This window comes from Strix uralensis, chromosome 7, assembly GCF_047716275.1.
Source record: "Strix uralensis isolate ZFMK-TIS-50842 chromosome 7, bStrUra1, whole genome shotgun sequence".
Taxonomy (NCBI): domain Eukaryota; kingdom Metazoa; phylum Chordata; class Aves; order Strigiformes; family Strigidae; genus Strix; species Strix uralensis.
In genome coordinates this window covers 23,476,001-23,494,041 of record NC_133978.1, presented here as the reverse complement: position 1 = coordinate 23,494,041, position 18,041 = coordinate 23,476,001, and the positions used below count along the sequence as shown (strand labels likewise).

Genomic DNA, 18,041 nt, shown 5'->3' with positions numbered 1-18,041 from the left:
GATCCTGCCTAGGCAAATGAGTTAAAAATCTGAGAATGACTCTGGGATACTGCAACTGAATTTTCCAGCTGGGGGGCATGGGTATTTTAATTTTCATTTTGGGTCAAACTGATCCAAATACGGGTTTCAGTTTGGAGGTGAGACCTGTCTGCAAGTCCTTTCTCAGCTCTCTCACTACTTTTTGTTTTAGCATTGTTGCTTTTGTTTCTTTAAATGGGAGATGAGAAGAGCAGTTATTTACGCTTTATGAAGTGTCTGAAGATCTGTGGGTACAGAGCACTACATTAGTGCAAAGTATTTAAATTCAGAACTATGTTATGTCTTCTTCCTTTTTCCTTACGCCAGTCTGTGCTGTGACTGAAATCAGTCTGCTTACAATCAAACTTAATAGGGGCAGAGAATATTTTTTTTATGTTTTAACCACAGACTTTCTCGTTCAGTGAAAGTAGGGTTCCAGCCTATTTCTCTCTGCAGGAAATTTATATATATATATTTTTTTAATGTTTTAATTGATTAGGTAGTCTTTGCTACTCCTATGAAAACAGTCATGATGTGTCTATCCAGTGCTGTTTGCATTTGCTTCAAAATGTGGGAATTAATCCGTGCTAAAAATTACTTGGTTTATGTGTGCGTTGTTTAGTTTATATGTTCTGGGAGGATCTAAGGACTGAAAACTGGCAATAATAAGGAGGTCATAAATCAGGCAGCTTTTCTTGGTTTAGGATTTTAGGTCAGGTGTATCAATTCCATCTTATGCTAGATTGCAGCTGTGCTTATGAATGGAGACTAGATCATATCATGTAATTTGTGGGGGTTTTCTCACTTGCAATCCATGACCACTGATGCCTCATAACCACTGCAGCAGTATTTTCCTCATACCTTCATCTGATGGGGTAGCTGTACCTTCCTGTCTGGCTTGTGTGGTTGCTCTCTTTCTTTTTTTCTTTTTTTTGTTTGTTTTGTTTTGTTTTGGTTTTTTTGGTTTTTTGGGTTTTTTCCTTCTAAGAGGAAATGAAATTAAGATAGATGTCTCCTTTGGTATTTTAAGTAAACTTTATAAAGGAAGGAAATGCAAATCAATTGGTGCTTGCCACATATAGAGCAGTCAGACAAAAAGTATGAGAGGTTGATGTCTTAGCACTATCAGTTCTGTTTTCAGTGGATATACAGAGGTTTTGTAAACAAAAAAGGTATCTTTGTCTCCTGTTGTACAGGAGTTACACAATGCTTTTGTTTTCTTTTCCCATGTGTGAAATGTCTGGCACCAAAGTAACTCTGAGGCTTCTTTATCTGACTTCTCTGTCAAAATTAAGGATAAATACAGCAAATTTGATTAGCAGTGTTCATGAGATCAAGGAGTCTGTTTTACCATTCTGGGTTAAAAAGAGTGATAAATGTCTATAATTAGGACTTTATGTGTGAGTGTCAAAATAATGCTTTGGTCCCAAGGTGTTCAGTCATACGTTATGAGATAATAGAACATCTTCTATGCTCTGTGGTGCTTGGCATATATGTTTCTTAGATCCTTTCAGGTTAATCATTGATTCAAAGAACTTGTTTCGATGACCCAGATGGTCTCTTTGAGTCTTAAATTCCCATTAGACCAAGTGTGTGTATTAGTTATGTTTTATTGCAAGAAAACAAAGATTTTGGTGACACTAAGGTTCCTGCAGTGAAATGCAAGTTGCCTTCTGTGTGGGAGAGATCCTGGAAGTTCCCTTCTATTGTTTTGGGTTTTTTTCACAGTGTATCTAATGAAAAGACAGAAGTCTGTGTAGTTCTGTTTTTCTTTTTTTGTGTGTACATAGATTGTATTGACCTTGTGAAAACCTGAAAGCACTAAATTGGCCTCTTGAACAAAATGAAATGCATTGCACAGAACAGACTATTCCCTGTAGTATTTATTCTGAAATGTCACCAGTCACAGAAATATCAGAGGATGTAACTATGGCAAACCAACCCAATGTTAGCATAATGTTTGGTTGTTTCCCTTCTTTGTTACTAGGTAATTGGAGCCTTTAGGAACACATTTGTCATTTATAGCACAGCCCCTTCCTACACAAGACTCTGATTCTTTGCAAACATGGATAAAAAAGATATTTTTAAAAAGATTAGCATTTGAGTTTTATTGTCTGTGGTTTCAGCTTAATTTCACAAGGACATATTAAATGTTGTTCAGCATCAAAAACCTAAGCAAATGTTTGTTTTATCTATCAGAAAGCAAAGTCATGTTGTTCAAGTACTAAAGTCTTAACTCTGGAGTAGTTGTGGTGTTTGGACTTAACTCTGTGCTTAAATGCTCTTTCAGACATACACTTCCCTGCTACTGAAGGTGATTGAGGAGAAAAACTAAAGGTGTGGTGTGTTTCTGTTTTGCACCGATTCCCATCTGTGGACTAGTTTGGAAGAAGGAAAATAGAAGCTCTGTGACCTTTCTAGCCTCTGATGGACACTGTGTGTTCCCTCCTGGGTTAGAGGAGTAAGCCAGTTTTGTCTGGTTTGGAGGTATGTATGTCTAGCTAGAATAGTTCAGAGAGATGCTTTTTTCCCCCTCTTCCACATACAGACATAGAAAGTCTGGTTCCCTGTTCTTATCTGATTCGTAATCATTAATATCCATGGGAATTTCATGTCAGCATTTAAACTCTGGGAATACAGACCAACGCAAGTGAAAAACCTCCATGCAGCTGAGTACTGATAGGAGAACCAGTTTCTCCTCCTCTTCAGATGTGGTAGTGCTGAATAAGGAAGAGAGAGTCTTTTGTAATTGTCAGCCATTCTGTTACTGTCTTTCAAAGTGCTTGTTTTGAAACTGTTACTTCCCTCCTGATGGCATTATGAAGGTCCATATAAAAATGCTGAGTTGAAAAAAAGTGAAGACATTCAGCTGAGCAAAACCAGTATGTTTACATACATGAGGGTAATTGTCTGTGGGGGAGCAGTCAGGAACAAAGGCTTTTCTCTACCAAGATCTCTCTACCAAATGCTCTGTCACTTGTTACAGTAATTTTGATGATGATGAACAGTAATTCTCAATCTCTGGGTTGTTAACTTGCCTGTTTTTCAATTACATTTTATATATTTAAGTTTGATAGTTAAAGATAAGCAGCAGTACACTGAGCCAAATACTTAGGTACAAGGTAGAGTGGATGGGAGCAAAGGACAGTGTATTTGAAATGAGATTTTTAGCTTTTTTACATACCTAATAGTTTGAATCAATTACCTGGCTTTTCCTTTTTTACAAACTCTCTGCAGAATAGAACCTATGTCATGGAAAAAAGATGATTCACCTCTTAACACCTACTTTGTCTTCACTGGCTTGTAATCCTAAGCAATAATCAAGGACTAGATTCTAAATGTTTACTAATTTGTGGAGTTTATTTGAAATGTCTGAACTAAGGCACTGAAGGTTTTTGTTTCCTACCAAAGATGGGCAACCAACAGCTCTGCCAGGGATCAGTTAAAGTTGTGGAGAGTAAATGCACCTGCAAATTAAGTTGTAATTGTCTAGTTGGACACAGAGAAACAGAGGTATCAGCAGGAAAAGCTTTAGAAGGAAAAGGTTCTCGCTGTTTTGTGACTGCTGCATGCTTTTTTTCAGTTGGGATGAAAGACGGCAACCACAATCTCTAACCACATCTCAGCACTGCTAGAGGATAACTGTAGAAACCACTTGGGCCACGACAAAGTCTGGCCGCAGGGATGGGCAGGCTGGTAAGACCAGGATACACCTGTGTACTCTTCTGACTGTTACTCCCTAGTCTTGGCTATTGTTGTTATGTTCTAGTCCAGACAGCTTTTTCCAGGTAGCGTTCATACTGCCTTTCCTGGACATTCAGCTTGGCACTTGGGCCAGGAGATCTATCTATGCCCTATTTGTCATCAGTGAAGTGAAAGAACATGCCTCCTGAGGGCTGTTCAGACTGCCAAAGCTAAATTCCCGCTTAGACAAGAGTGCCTTTCTCCATCTTTCTTACCCTTGATGAAAGTGAAGGGGAGATGAGCTTCAACTCTGTACAGGGGAATCGGGCTTTTTATTAAATCAACAGGTTTTGTTTAAGTGTCACAGAAGGCATAATTGAAAGGAGCCTGCACTGGGAGGTGGGTGGGGAGGAAAGGAAGAACTGATGGTCTCAATATAATCTTTCTTGGCCTCAATCTGGCAAAGATTTAGGCATATGACTAAATTTATGCCCTTCACTTCCTCTATCATCTGCAATCAGTTTCCCCTCTCAGATGCGTTAGTGTTGGGGGAAAGCAGAATTCTCGTGCTAGCTAGCTGTTGTCATAGTAAGGCTTAGATTTCCTGTGATTGCACTGATAATACTAAGAGCACTTTGGGTCCCTTTCTAAGTACTTTGTCATTGCATTTTCCAGGTAAGAATTCTACACAGTTTTAGAGCTGTTTTGTTCCGTTTGATTTACACATTTATCATATGTCATTATATAGTTACGTTTGACTGTTAGTCTTCTAGCCCTGCAATTTAAAGGGAGAAAGAGCATTAAAATATATTTTAAACAGGTGTCTACCTAAGGCTAGTTGTTTTTAGTATGTTTTTTTCCCAGTTCTGAAAAGAAATTAGGAAGAAATACTGAATTCCTAGATGTGGTGTTTCCTTTTGATACGTGTGATATGTGAATATACCTAAGCCAACAGTATCTGATTTTTTGCAAGGAATGCTATTAATATTTTAATGTTACTTTATTAAGCTGTACTGTATTTGCTTTATTTTCAAAGGGGAAAAAATGAATAAGAACTAGTATGACTTTCCTGTAATATAGAAACAGGGTAAACATAGAATAGAAATGTAAACAGAAATGGCAGAGTGCCAGCAACCCCTTGAACATAAATCTGCCAGCAGCTATGCCAGAAGTCTGTTTCATTACACTCTTTGCATTGGTTAATAGAGTTTGTGTAAATTGAGAAGATGTGTACATGCTCCTCATTACTACTTCTCTCCAAAATACAACCAAAGCTTTGTATCTGGATGGCTTTGAATTAGAATAACACCACTGGTGCTCTGTAAGATTTTTTTTTTAGTTCTTGGGTAATGGATTTACATGTGAACTGCACCTGTTTGGTGCTTATTTTAGCTTAGTCTCAGACCAGGGACATAGGAGGTCCACAGAATGAGGGAGGAGGAGCCTAAAAATTTCAGGCCAGGTTGCCTGTGATAACATGCCTGAAAGGGTGTTTTGGTTTGGTTTGGGTTTTGGGTTTTTTTTTCAGTTCCATTGGTTTTGAAACTGTAAGGGCTGGAGCACACCATATTTGATCCTGTGGCAGAGTGTCTTAACCACAGGGTAGTCATTAGTTTGCTGAAGCTGACTTGTAGAGTTAGAGAATTGCAGCCTGGCTCTCTGTATTTATAAACAAATAAACAGAGGTGATAAAAAGCTGGGAGTCTGAAGTGAAGGCGGGTATGGAATAATCCATGAAGTGTTTGCTGTGCAAATGTGTAATATACAGTGAGTCAGTATAGCAGACTTGTTCACTGTTCTGAGTCCCTTTGTGTCCTGGATTTCTTCAATGTACTATGTGTTTGTAGTCCCTTTCCCACCAGATTGCTAGTTTACAGTGAAATATATAGGAAAATATTTTAAAATAAACAAGTAGTTTCCACCTACTCCTGTTCAGAAAAGAAAACAGAAATCCTGAGTAAATGTTAATATTGAAAGAACTGTAAGCATCCTCAATTTTGTTTGTCAGTATTCCATCTCTACCTGGATTGTTGTCTTGCAAGTTAGACTGAAAACTGAAGTGTCTGACAGGGTTTATTTATAAAGTTAGGATAAAAGGAAGAGGCAAACTTCACTTTGGTTGCACCGAAGTGTTAGAAACTCAACCTGTAATACATGCCATGACTTCATTGACGGGTGTTGTATGTTCTACCTAATTCTTGATTTGCAACAACTTATATATATAAAAGATATATAAATTAATATAAAGGGATATAGAGTAGACAGTAATATACTGAATGTGTATCTGTGGTATAAAGGCAAGGAGTGCAGTACCTCTTAAAAACAATACCTGCTTTCAGCCAGTTGTGCTGTGATGCATCGTCTCATGAATAGTATGGATAAAAAAAACCCAGCAGACAGCAGGTCTTGAGCCAATGGCTCAAATGTGAGAGTAGCAGGGTAGTTTATTTCTGCTTTTTGTCCTGTTTTGAAGAGGTGACATTATTACTTCCATCATATTTCTTCTGGATTGTGTTTTCTAAGACATTCCAGATTTTCAAATATTAAGTATAATGTGAGACCTACATCACCAATTTAGCTCCTGTGCAGAATATTAGAAGAGCACAGGGTGTCTACATCAGGCAATGAGTTCATGAAATGTTGTACTGTGGTTCTACCTGTGGCTCACAGCTGATGCAGAATAGGGTGAACAATTCATTTGCTCCCAGATTCAACTTTATTATTGCAAAAGGCTCAGGTCTTTTTGCCCTGAATGCCAAATGGATTGCACTGTAGTTTGCTTGTGCCCAGAACAAGCAATGCTATATACACGTGAGAACATGAGATTACTTCATTTTAAACCCTTACAGATGATCCCGTAATACACCAAACACTCTAGTTTTATTCCTGTTGTCTTAGTTTACATTGCAGAAGAGCTGAAGAATTCTGAAATCAGAACTGAAGAGGGTATGTAAAACCTTTCATTCCAAAATTAAACAAGTGTAAACAAAAATAATATGTAAAAGGTGATACTTTGCAGTGCAGAAATCAGTTCATGTGATATTTGCCAGTACAAGAGTCTGAAACTGTTTTGATAAAGCAGCACCTTGGTCTGAAACTTGATATTTCCACAACACAAAATGTTAGGAAAGTGTTTTCCTCCATTCCTGCTGGAGAGCTTACAAGATCAGGGAAACTTGCTCACTTAGAAGTGAATCTGTCCTTGTACATAAAACCTGTCAACTGATTTGGACCGTCTTTAATGTTGCTCTGTTTCTTATTTTCTCCAGCATTATTTGATGTGACATTTGTTGTTGTTATATGCCATTGGTTTACACTGCCCCTGAACTTTTCAGTGACCTGAGCATAATTGTGCTATGTTTACAGCAAAATATTAGGGAAATATTTAATTAGAAATAAAAGATTGGAAAGAACCTCAGTAAGGTGTCTAGGCCATGCCTTTTCCTTGCTTTAAGTCAGGATCAGCTCGACCTAGACTGTTCCTCACAGATATTTAACTTTTCTTAAAAATTTGCAGCAACGGACAGATGAGTCTTCCGGTGCAGTCTAATGCTTGTCTAACTTCATCCTAGGAAATGCCTGAAGTCTAAAGTGAATTTCCCTTACTGCAGTTATTGCTTAGGAATTCCTTCTAGTTTCTCAGCAACTGTGATATATCTCCTTTGCTGTTAGCTGTTCCAGATTTGAATATCTCTTCAAATCTTTCATTTCCTAGACTAAAACTTGATGTTTTCATTTAATCCTTTGTTAGTTATTCCAGAAGTTTAGTGCCTGAACTTGAGCACAGTACTTGAAACAAGTACTGTATTCCATTGCAGAGTCAGTGGGCTGCTATCCTACCACGAGGAAATGTAAGCCTGCAATTAAAGGTGACTTCCTTTTGTTGCAGTAAGGTAAAAAGTTGCCACCCTTCAGCTGAGATACAGTAACTGCCTATCTGCCTGCTCTGCAGTTGCAGAGAAAAACAGATTTGCAGGAATGATCCCCTGTTCTGCATCGGGTGGGTTGGTTGTGGAGTCGGTTTCTGCGTCAGGCATAGAGAAAGGAGCAACCGTTGCCAGCTGGGGACAGAGCAGCAAGGATTCCTCATGCCCTGAGAGGTCTGAATTAACAAGGAAAGTTCGCAAAGCGTAACCAGCCAGCTGCCTAGAACTGCTAACAAGTGGTATGAAGGTCCCTGCCAGTCCAGGCAGTGGCCACCTTGTTTTTAGTTTAAACATAATTCAGTAAGTTAGGGAGTTCTCAAAGAATTCACGGGTTTGGAAGCACTACAGCTCCTTCTAGCAGTAAACATACATAGCATGCTTGCCTTCCTGCCCTCTTCAGGGCAGTCGCGTTTGGGCTAGCAATTACAACAGTTGCTTATGCATTAGGATATGAGGAAGAGGAAAATTTGGAGTGTTTTAATCATCAGAACACTGGTTACTGGTTTTTAGGAAAAAAATTCTACTTGTTCTTTGTTCTCAAACGTGCTTTCTTTGTTTCCCCAGCTTTGTGCACCTCTTTTTCTGTGGCTCGCTCCCAGTTACCTAAATATAATGTTGTGGTCCTAGCCCAGAAGGGGAGAGAATGTCACATTACCTCTTATGAAGCAGTTGCTTAATACAATGTCCCTTTCTGGAGGCAATTAGAATAGCTCTTCATTCTTTGTAGGTGTTCTACAGGGGAGGGCCTGTGTCCTGTACTAATTTTAGGTGTAAGGAGGAGAGATGATGTGACCTGGTTTTAGTTTAAGAACAATCATCCATGTAGGGACTGGCAGTTTGTAGGAAGAAATGACCTTCATGTGCGAGGCCAGAATTCAATTACCGCTTCTTTTCAAGTACACGCATGGCACCGCAGCATAGCTCACCCGGCTTTATGTCCACTTGATATTTAATATATTTCATTCAGAAAATGGTGTTTTTACACTTGACTGTCTCAAGGGTCAGAGAGTAAATCAGTGTCACAGGATTATCAGTGCTGCGCAGGGAAAGCCAAGATACTAAAAAAGCACGAGGTCAGACGCATTCAAGGTCACACTAGCCCCGCTAAGCTGTTGAGGAAACACGTGACTACGTAGACAAAAACTTGAACGTTGATGCTGATGCCCAAGTAACTTTTTGTGCGGGGTGCACGGCACACCTGGGTCACAGAGGCCTCCGGGACGCGGACACCCGAGTCACAGGAGCGTGCGGGTGGGCGCCCTGAAGCGAAAATGACCCCGCAGCCGGTTACCGGGGCGGGCCTGCCCGGTGCGCTCCAGCCGGCAGGGCCGGGGGTGCCGGCTGCCAGGGGGACCGTGCGAGTGGGGGCCGCCCCGCGCCCCCCGCCCCGGCGCGCTCCCGGCGCCCCGCAGGTGCCGGCGGCGGCGGCCGGGAACGCGCACGTTAGCCGGGCGCGGGGGGCGGGGGGGGGGGTCGCCGCCGCGTCCCCGGCGGAGGGCGGCGGCCGCCCCTCTGCAGCGCGCTGCGGGCAGGACGCCTGCGCCGTGCGCCGCCGGCGGCGGGGGGGCGGGCGCCGCATCCCCAGCGCTCGGAGCTGCGGGCACGGGCGCCGGCATGAGCGAAGGCTCCGCCGCGCCCAGCCGGAGCTGAGCTGGGAGACAAAGGGGAGAGGTCTGCCGCCATGGGCGAGCCGCTCCGCGCCCAGCCTGCCGCCCCGGCGGGGCCGCCACCGCCCGCCGCCTCCTGCTCGCTGCTCGGCGGGCTGCTGCAGAACGGCTTCCACCCCCCGAGCCAGCCGCTGAGCCACGGCGGCTGCGGGGAGGCGCCGCACCCGCTGCTGCTCCGCCCGGAGCTGCCGCCGCTCAGCCACGGCTCCCCGGCCAAGAAATGCCGGCTGCGCCGGAGGGTGGACTCGGGCCGGCGGCACAGGCCACGTAAGTGACGAGCGCGGCGGGCTCAGCGCGGCGGCACTGCGAGGCGGCCCCCTCCGTGCGGCGCTGCTGCGGCCCGGCCGGGCCGGCCTCGCCATCGGCCCCGCTGTCAGGCGGCCGCGGGTCCTTCCCTGCAGATCGCCGCCCGGCCGGGGCTGGCGGCCACCCGGCTCCCGCGCCGCGGGCGTTCCCCCCCGCCCCCCTCCCCCGCCGGTGGCGGCCCGGGCGGGCGGAGCGAGGGCCCCCGGTGCCGGCCAATGCGGCGGCGGCGCCCGGGCACGGCCCCGCTGCCGCGTGGGCCGGGCCCGCCCTGCGCCAATGGGGCGGCGGCGGGCGGGGAGCGGCGGCCCGGCACAAACGCGGGCGGGCGGCGGGCGGCATCTTCGTGCCGTGCTGTGCCGTGTCCCGCGTCGGGCGGCGCCCAGGGTCCTGCCGGCCTCCGCCGCCTCCCGGACGCACCCATGAAGCTCATAGAGCCCAAGCAGCGGTGTGAGTAGCGCCCGGGCGGGCGGGGGTCGGCCTGGGTGCCGCTGTGCGTCGGGAAGGCGCAGCGGTCTTAGTACGTGCGCCTTCTCCTTCCCCAGAGGCTGTCAGAATTAAGAAAAAAGTAGACCTGGGAGCTGAGTGCATATCATTCGGACTGAGGCGGGGGGGGAGTATATTGCAAACACGATAAATTTGTAATACACTCCTTATGGTCATTGCCTATGGCTTTGGTTGGTTTGGGAGGCGTTCATGAACTGGCTGCTCATGTCTTGTTGTAAGGCTATGAGTCTCAGACACCCATATTTGTAATGTACTTAATTGTATAAAGTTTGTTGATTAATGGTATGTTTTACTTACTTGATTACAGCTAACTTCTTACATTTAGGTATGGAGCTATTCAATAATTTCATGGTAAACTCTGTACAAGTAGAGCAATCCCATGGAATTGGAGTACTCTGTTTCTTTACAGTCTCACTTTGCTAGCCCTTCAAATAAAGCAAATGAATGTTTTCTTCTTCGTTAAAAGTTCAGCATGTTCTGAAAGGGTAATCAAGGATAGTCAGGATCACAGCTACCTGCTGCCAAAACTTAAAGATGTTCCTTACTCAGTAGGAAGTAGTGTGCATTCAGCTAGTCTGGATTATGACTTTTTTCTTTCTTTTGAAATGAATACTTAAAAAACTTTTCTGTATAAGTCAGAAAAATAGTCAGAAGGAGCCTTGAAGAGCTGCAGCTTTCACAAGGCTACTTATTAGCCAGTGCCTTCTCTGGCTTTTTTTAATGTTTTTGCTGAGCTACACACGCTACTTCACCTTAGAATGTTCTCAGTATTGATTAATCATGTATAGTATTTGTAGATATTTAATTTAGTCTTCTACCAAATTTAGCGTATTGGTGACAAAATCATTCTCTGTCACAAATTGGTTTTGTAGTCTTTGTCTAGCTTCGTACTTTCATTCAGGAACAAAAACTGCAGAACTTGGACTAACGTATGTTTTGATTTTGTGTAACTAAGAAGGGTCAGCACTTGCATATCAAACTTCATAATGTTAAAAACTATTTTGAAACAAAGAACAAGGTTTTTATGTATTCATGTAATCACTTGAATAAGAAAGAATGGGGAATTTGGTATTTCCCTCACATCTTCAGGGCAAAAAAGAGCCCATCAATGTAAAGAGCATAGGTGACTGGCTATATTGCCCAAGATGTATGATAACCGAGTCTTCAGTTGTGGGGTTTTAATAACGTGAGGCTTTAAGGAAAACGGCAGGTGAGGGAAGCACTTTGTAGAACTATTTTGTGGGCAATGTCTTTGAGTGAAAGACATGAATTCTTGCTGATCTTATACTTTTTGATTTATATGGTTAATTTTGTACAAGAATAATTTGCAATTTAATATTAGTCTTGCAGGAAAATATGATAGCATGTTGTCACCAGCATAAAAAAGTCAATAGAATTCTATGCTACTGCATAGCTCTCCACTATATCCATCTCTAGTGAATACTATACGGTCCCGTTTTACTGGGTTTTGTATTTAATCCCAGCCTTTGCAGATGTTTGTTCTGTGCTTAAGGACGGATTGCAAAATGAAGTGCCGTTGCCACATGGCATGTAAGATTTCAGTATTGATTGTGGGGTTTGCTTTGTGTAGTGGAAAAGATAATGAGATAATTACTGTTTCCCAATATTTCAAGAAATGAAACTTATCTTTCTGTAGTGATTATTCCTTTAAATCCATATAAAGCATGTTTTCTTGATCGCTTTTGCTTTCTGCCAAAGTGACATACACTTCTATATTCCTAAGTCTTTTTCCCCTCTGAGAAGGGAAGATTCCCTGTGAAACTGGTGTGCTTTGCTGATTAGCCTGTGGTGAGAGAGGATCTGGGGACTAACTTATCTTCCTTTTGACTCGCCTTCTGCCTAGAAGGTTGTCTATGCTTTGTGTTTTTCTTAGTTGAAATAGATGAGTTGTCAGGGATGTTAGGCTTATATCAGTTTTCTGGTTCAAAACATTAGTGCAGACCCTTTGTGAGACTAGGGTTTACATTACCTTTCTGTGTCACAGTACAGGGTAATGAATACAGGTAAGTATCTGTTGTGATGCCTTGGGCTGTGAAGCACTCCAGAAGAGAATAAAATACTGAAACGGTGTGAATTCTGCAAATTTCAAAAGCTTGCTGAAGTGTCATGTTGTTCCATTTAAATGTGATCTTTGAACAGAAGAAAGAAAAAGAGCAGTTAAGTGCCCTCATCGATCCCTGTGAAACAGCATTTTAACCAAGTAAAGACAAAGATTTCAGCATGTCCGTTAACTAGACTGGTGCTTCACAGCATTATTCTACAGCAGACGTAGGGGAGAAGCCAGCTGGACATTTTAATTCTATTACTTTTCTTAAAAGCTTTGGGCTCTCTATTCAAATCAGCATCTTACATCTCACTCCAAGTCAGCTGGTAATTGTTAGGGGTCAGAGAATGTGTATTTTGAGACATTGTGACCATTTAACCATGGCAGTTATAATGTGTATTAGTTGCAATTTCTGAACACTTCGAGTTGTGACTTCACAGTAAAGAAGCCTTTAGGCCAATATTTAGGTTGTTATACCTGTGATGTTTGGCTGCAGCATGATTATGTAGTACTAGTTAAAGTCAGGTGGAAACTGGCTTTTTCAATTGTGATGTTAAATATGGAATGCCATGATTATATAGTATATTTTGGTGAAGAATACAGGAGTGAAAATGGTTTTGATCTTGCTGTTGTTTGACAGTGAATTAGAAAAGTACATTACTGGTTACTGAAATTTTGTCCAAGGCATTGGAATATTTCAGTCTTTTAATCTTTAGAACTGCTTCAGGTGACATGCTGCTTAAAGTTAGTCTCCAGTTGATTTTAACTTAGGTGGGTGTAAGGGTTGCCTAAGGAATAGGACTGGTCTTAACAAACTATTTGGTGTGTTGTGGTCCAGCATCCTGTGAGTTAAAACTGCATATCAACCGTACCAACAAGATAACAACACATTGCCAACAGGAGTGGGAAACTTAGGCAAATCACTTCCATCAGGCTGGGTGCTGTCAGATCCAAGAATGAGATTCTCAGTAGCTCATTGTTGATTTTTGTAGCTTTGTAAATTTGGCTTTTATTTGTTAGGGGTTTTCTTAGTGAATCTCTCCAGGATAGGTAATGACCAAGTCTCTCAGCACTATCTTCAGAAATCAGTTTGTGTTAATATGACTACATATGTGTGAATGGTCACAACTGTTTAACAAACAATTCTGTACTTTTGGGTTTGAAGTTTTTTGGTTTGGGGGGGAGGGTGTTAGGATTTTTTCATTTTCTGGTGAGGTGTTAGACGTTCAGTAGACCCTTGCTGCTGAAAATGAACTGGAAGGCTTCACCTGATAGATGTGTATGATTTAGGTCTAGCTTTGTAAGGTTTGAAGAAACTTCCGTTACTAAGCAGGGATAATTTTTTAAAGATATGTATTCTATTTTTGTTCAAAGGAGAACAAATGCTTCCATTTTACAGCATGTTTGGATTGCTCATAATAACTAAAATAGGAAGAAGTAATTGAAAAATACATGTAAGCTATTATCAGCTGCTTTTGTAATATAAAGCAGCTTTCAGAAGCTGAGAGAATACTATCCCATCTTTTGTGTGGCTCTTGTTTTGATTTTTTTTTTTCTGTTCTTATTTTTGGTGCTCTCTCCCCTCTTCCAGTCCCAATTAAAACAGAAAGTTCTTAGATCATCAAAACATCAAGCAGTGCAAATTAAATGCAAATGAAAACATGTAAATGAAGTAATAGGATTTCATCCTATGTGTATCCAGGAAGAAAAGCACCTGGACCCAAGATATTTCAGTTGAGATATTTATTACTAAGATATCAGAGTACTGATACCACCATTCCAATTATTGATAAAAAACTGTGATACTGTACCTGTGTTCAAGGAAATACAGGTCTGTAAGAGAGATGTATAAGCTGAAACTGTTTTGGCAAAAGAAGAAACTGCTGCAAATTGGTCATGGATAAATGTAGGGTCCAGGTAGAGAGAAGAAAGTTCCAACCAGCAGGATTCAGGCACAATCTATTTCTAAGAGTTGAGGAGTAAAAGGATTCAGCTAACCTTATGTGGTGGTTGTTTAAACATATGAAAAGGATTGCGCTTGGTTATCTTCTTTAATGGGAGGAAATATTACTTAGTGACCTAGGAGTTCGCATTCATTCTTGCTTCCCCTGATCTTGTCCATGTTGTGATTTCATATTTACCCTCCACACCCCCCTCTTATATTGTATGTTAAGCACAGGATTTTTAAAAATCAAATGTGTTCGATTCTGAATGTAATATGCCTTGTAGCAATAGCCTCATAGGTTCATATTCTTCAAAGTCTGTGCAGAAACTAGGTAAAATGTATCATGGAATTTCTCATGAGTGAACCTTTCCCCCAGATAGCACAGCTGTCAGTGTGCATCAGATTACCTCATTATGCAATGCTGTAGATACCTTCTGTTTGCATTGTCACATGCTTCTGCAGATAAATTTTGGAGTAATGGAGATTTTTATCTCAGGAAAACAAACCAGTAAGTAGTTGGTGTAGTTTAACATAAAGATAATTAATATTCTTAAGAAGATAAGCAGAGTCTTTTGATTTATGCTAGGCTTTTAAGAATGCGAGATTCATCTTGATGCTTTCTGTATCAGTTCTATAGGACCTAGAATTAAGTTTTATACTGTTGTTATTTTTTATGACTTACTGCAGTGTAGCAATACAGTAGAATAGTTTTCTTTTCTCCACAATAATAATTACATTGATCCAATGGATATACTGACTTTGCTGAGAACAGAGAAATTGGCTCATAACAGTCTTATGAGACAATTTTAGTTAAGTGCATTTTTTACACTGTGAAAGCATTTCTGCAAGATATCCAGTGTCTTCATTTTTCATAGTAAATCACACAGTTTTGAATAATTGTTATCAGCCTAAGATGTGGATGTGAATGATTTCACTTTCTTCTCCTTGCTTTCCTGGCTTTTAATAACTCAAGAAACTGGATGTGTATTCAGGTTATCAATGAAATGCTGGACTTCCAGTTTAAAACAAACAAACAAAAAACTAAACAACCCAAACAAAAAAAAAAAACCCACCACAATTTCCCCACTTCCATTTTCCCTCATGTCTGTGGAGCCTGTGTCTACGCAAATACCTTTCTTTCTTCATACCTGCCCTGGTTGTAGCAGTGAGGGCCCTAATAATTTTGGTGGCCTCTGAATGGTCTTACTGTCTGTGTTTGGGGAGACAGCAAAACCCAGGAGCACCTTGCAGTCTGCATGCATGCTCCTGTTAGGACTGCATTCAGTGGTGTCAGGAAAGTTGAAGTGTATAGGTACCAGATAAGGTGCGTTATGTAAAGATACTGAAAAGAGCTGATGATGCTTCAGCGGTGTGTTTTGTTTTGGAACATATCAGTAGTAACAAAAGATAGAATTAATACATTTTTAAAATAATCACTGGAATACAAAAGTGTTTCCTACTGTCACTGCAGTTGTACGGAAGTTATATTAATTTCGGTGGGACTTATAAGGAACTTTGAGACTTGGCTTTTGTTCTGATTGGTCAACCAGTCAGAATAGTTGTCATCTTTACTGCGAGTGATTCCAACAGATAGCTGGTGTTAGCAGCTGCAAAGAAAATTAAGCTGCTGTTCTGTGTAACAAGTATCAGTGGTTGTGAACTGACGTTGTGCTCTTTATTTGTGCTGAAGAAAACTGCTGCTGTTCTAGGAGCAAAGTTCTTTTCTTTCTGCAGCTCTCCATTTGGCTCACAACAAAATGAAAGGAACTTAGATTCACAGAGAGAATAAACTAAAAAAAAAAAAAAGTCTCTTGGTATTTCTGCTTGCTTTTTAAATGTGAGCATTATGTGTACCTATCCCAAGAACTACACAGACTAGAAATAACTTCATGGTTGTTTTTTACAGTACTTACTATTCTTTGTTAATCATTTAGTTATGACTCCTCAAAATGTTAAGATACAGAAGTGAATGTCTTGGCAGCCATTTATGAATAACTTTCAGCTGTTAGTACTTAACACTTCTATTGCCCGGCCTGTGTTTGATAGGAGGATAGAATGCTTCTTGCCTCTCTTAAAGATTAAATCTACACTATAGTTTTAAAGCAACTGTCGGTGCAGGTAGATTGTAGCAGATTTTATGCCCTTAATGTAGAATATTGGAAGTTGGCTTACGCCTAGGTAAAGGCTGGTTCTGTATGGCACAGTCCAACCATCCTGCTTTTACAATTAAACTTCCTGCTTGCGCAGTTAATGTACATCCAAGGAGGAGACTTACTGTTCCAGTGAGAGAGGTAATTAAAGTTTTCAGTAACTTAAATAAAGATATGTGTAAATCACTAATGAGATTGGCATCCTGAGTTCCACTGCATTGTAGTGTTGTATGGTGTGGGCCAGACCACTTTTGCTTAAATGTTTTCCATGTACTTCTAAAAGTGTCTGAAATACAGGTTAGTGTATGGTAATGTATTTTTCCTCTCTAAAATAAAGCCTATTTTAAAAAACTTTGTTTCAAATTCTTCTCATTTCAGCGAGCTTTTATGCATCTGCATAGGATGTATCTTCCCAAACCTCAAATTAGACTCATTTCAGTGTCTTTGTGTCTTGCAGCTTGCAGGACATGGAAAAAGAAATTAGGCTTTGCAACAGGTAACAGTAGGTGCTCTTAGAAAAACTAAACTGTAGGCAAGGTACTTTGTGGGAGTTTATGCATTATGCCTTCCTTGGCCTTAGGGAAAGGGGGGAGAAACTGACGATTCAATTATTTGGCATACATCAGTGGAGCCAAATAACCATTTTAAACATCTGTCATTTAAGGATTGGGGGGTGGTGGGTGGTGTGTGTATTAACAAGTGTGAAATTTAGGCTTTAGAATTATTCAGCCAGACAAGAATGACACTGAGACCCTTGTGGTTAGAAGTAAATGACTAAGCTCCTTTCAGCCTGAAATTGAATAACTTAATACTGAACTTTGATTACCTGAGGAAGAACAGTGTGAACAGTACCTCCTATGCTTATTAAAATCTTTGCCCCAAGTTGTTTACATTTAGGTTCACTGGCAGAAATACCAGTAATACATATGGTGTCCATGGTTTGGAGTTTGTATCAACACTAAGTTGGGATGCCCTAGTTGGTAGAATCACATTTCTAGCAAGTCTGCCTGATTCCCCCCAAAAGCAGAGAGGTGAGTATGTGACTGCAATATTAGATATGGATCTTAGATGTTAGCCACATACTCAGTACTTTTAATTTCTCTAAGAAAAACTACTAGTGGCCTTCTTCTTCAGTACCTGTATATAGATTTTTGTATTCTCACTTCTTACTGCTTCATAAAGTTACCTGGTTTACCATTTGAAATGTATGCATGTATATAAGCAGAGCAGGCAGACCAACCTGGTTCAGTTAGTATCTTCTGTCTGCGTGTTCTCCATAGCGATTTTCTCTTGCTATTAACAGAACAAAGGCTTTGGTAAACCTAGGCTGGCTGTTTCAAATAAATATATATATATATATATGCTGAGAAGCAAATAGTGGCATTTCCTGTATAGTTGTGTGATAGGCTAACACATATACCAGCAAAGGGAGTCTATGCTTAAAGAAGAGGACTGTCAGTAGTAAATATTGAACTTAAAACAGCTCATCCTCTTTCCGCTAATATATGCAGGTGGTGTAGTTCCAGCAGAGCTGCTAGTTCTGGTGGGTTGAAGTCTGGAGACTCCCAGCATAATGGGAGAGTTACGTATTGCTGCTCCTCAGACAGAGCCTTGTGACTGTGGAAATTCCGACTGGTCTTGGAACGGCAATTGTAGATGTTATGCAGTGGGAATGTGACTTGAGAAATCTTGTTCTCCTGTTTGGTTGTTTCTTCCTCCTCCCCTCCTTAGTCTATTTTAAGAATTGGTGCCAGGAGTCAGACTGGGTGAAACGCA

General features: G+C 41.3%; 1 protein-coding gene across 3 annotated transcripts in view; it reads left to right on the top strand.

Annotated features, from left to right (window-relative positions):
- Positions 1–8,784: 8,784 nt before the first annotated feature.
- The window catches only part of PANK1 (pantothenate kinase 1), a 28,050-nt gene continuing 18,793 nt past the window's right edge, over positions 8,785–18,041 (top strand). Inside the window, exon 1 of one of the 3 annotated variants that reach the window (XM_074874903.1) lies at positions 8,785–8,879. Coding sequence is in view for 2 of the 3 variants with exons in the window: in XM_074874901.1 (XP_074731002.1) it covers positions 9,310–9,562 (253 nt within the window). In the remaining variant the exon portion in view is untranslated. Of the gene's footprint in view, positions 8,880–9,216; positions 9,563–9,925; positions 10,049–18,041 lie in introns of those variants that run through there. The other 2 variants (XM_074874901.1, XM_074874902.1) reach the window with 2 other exon arrangements.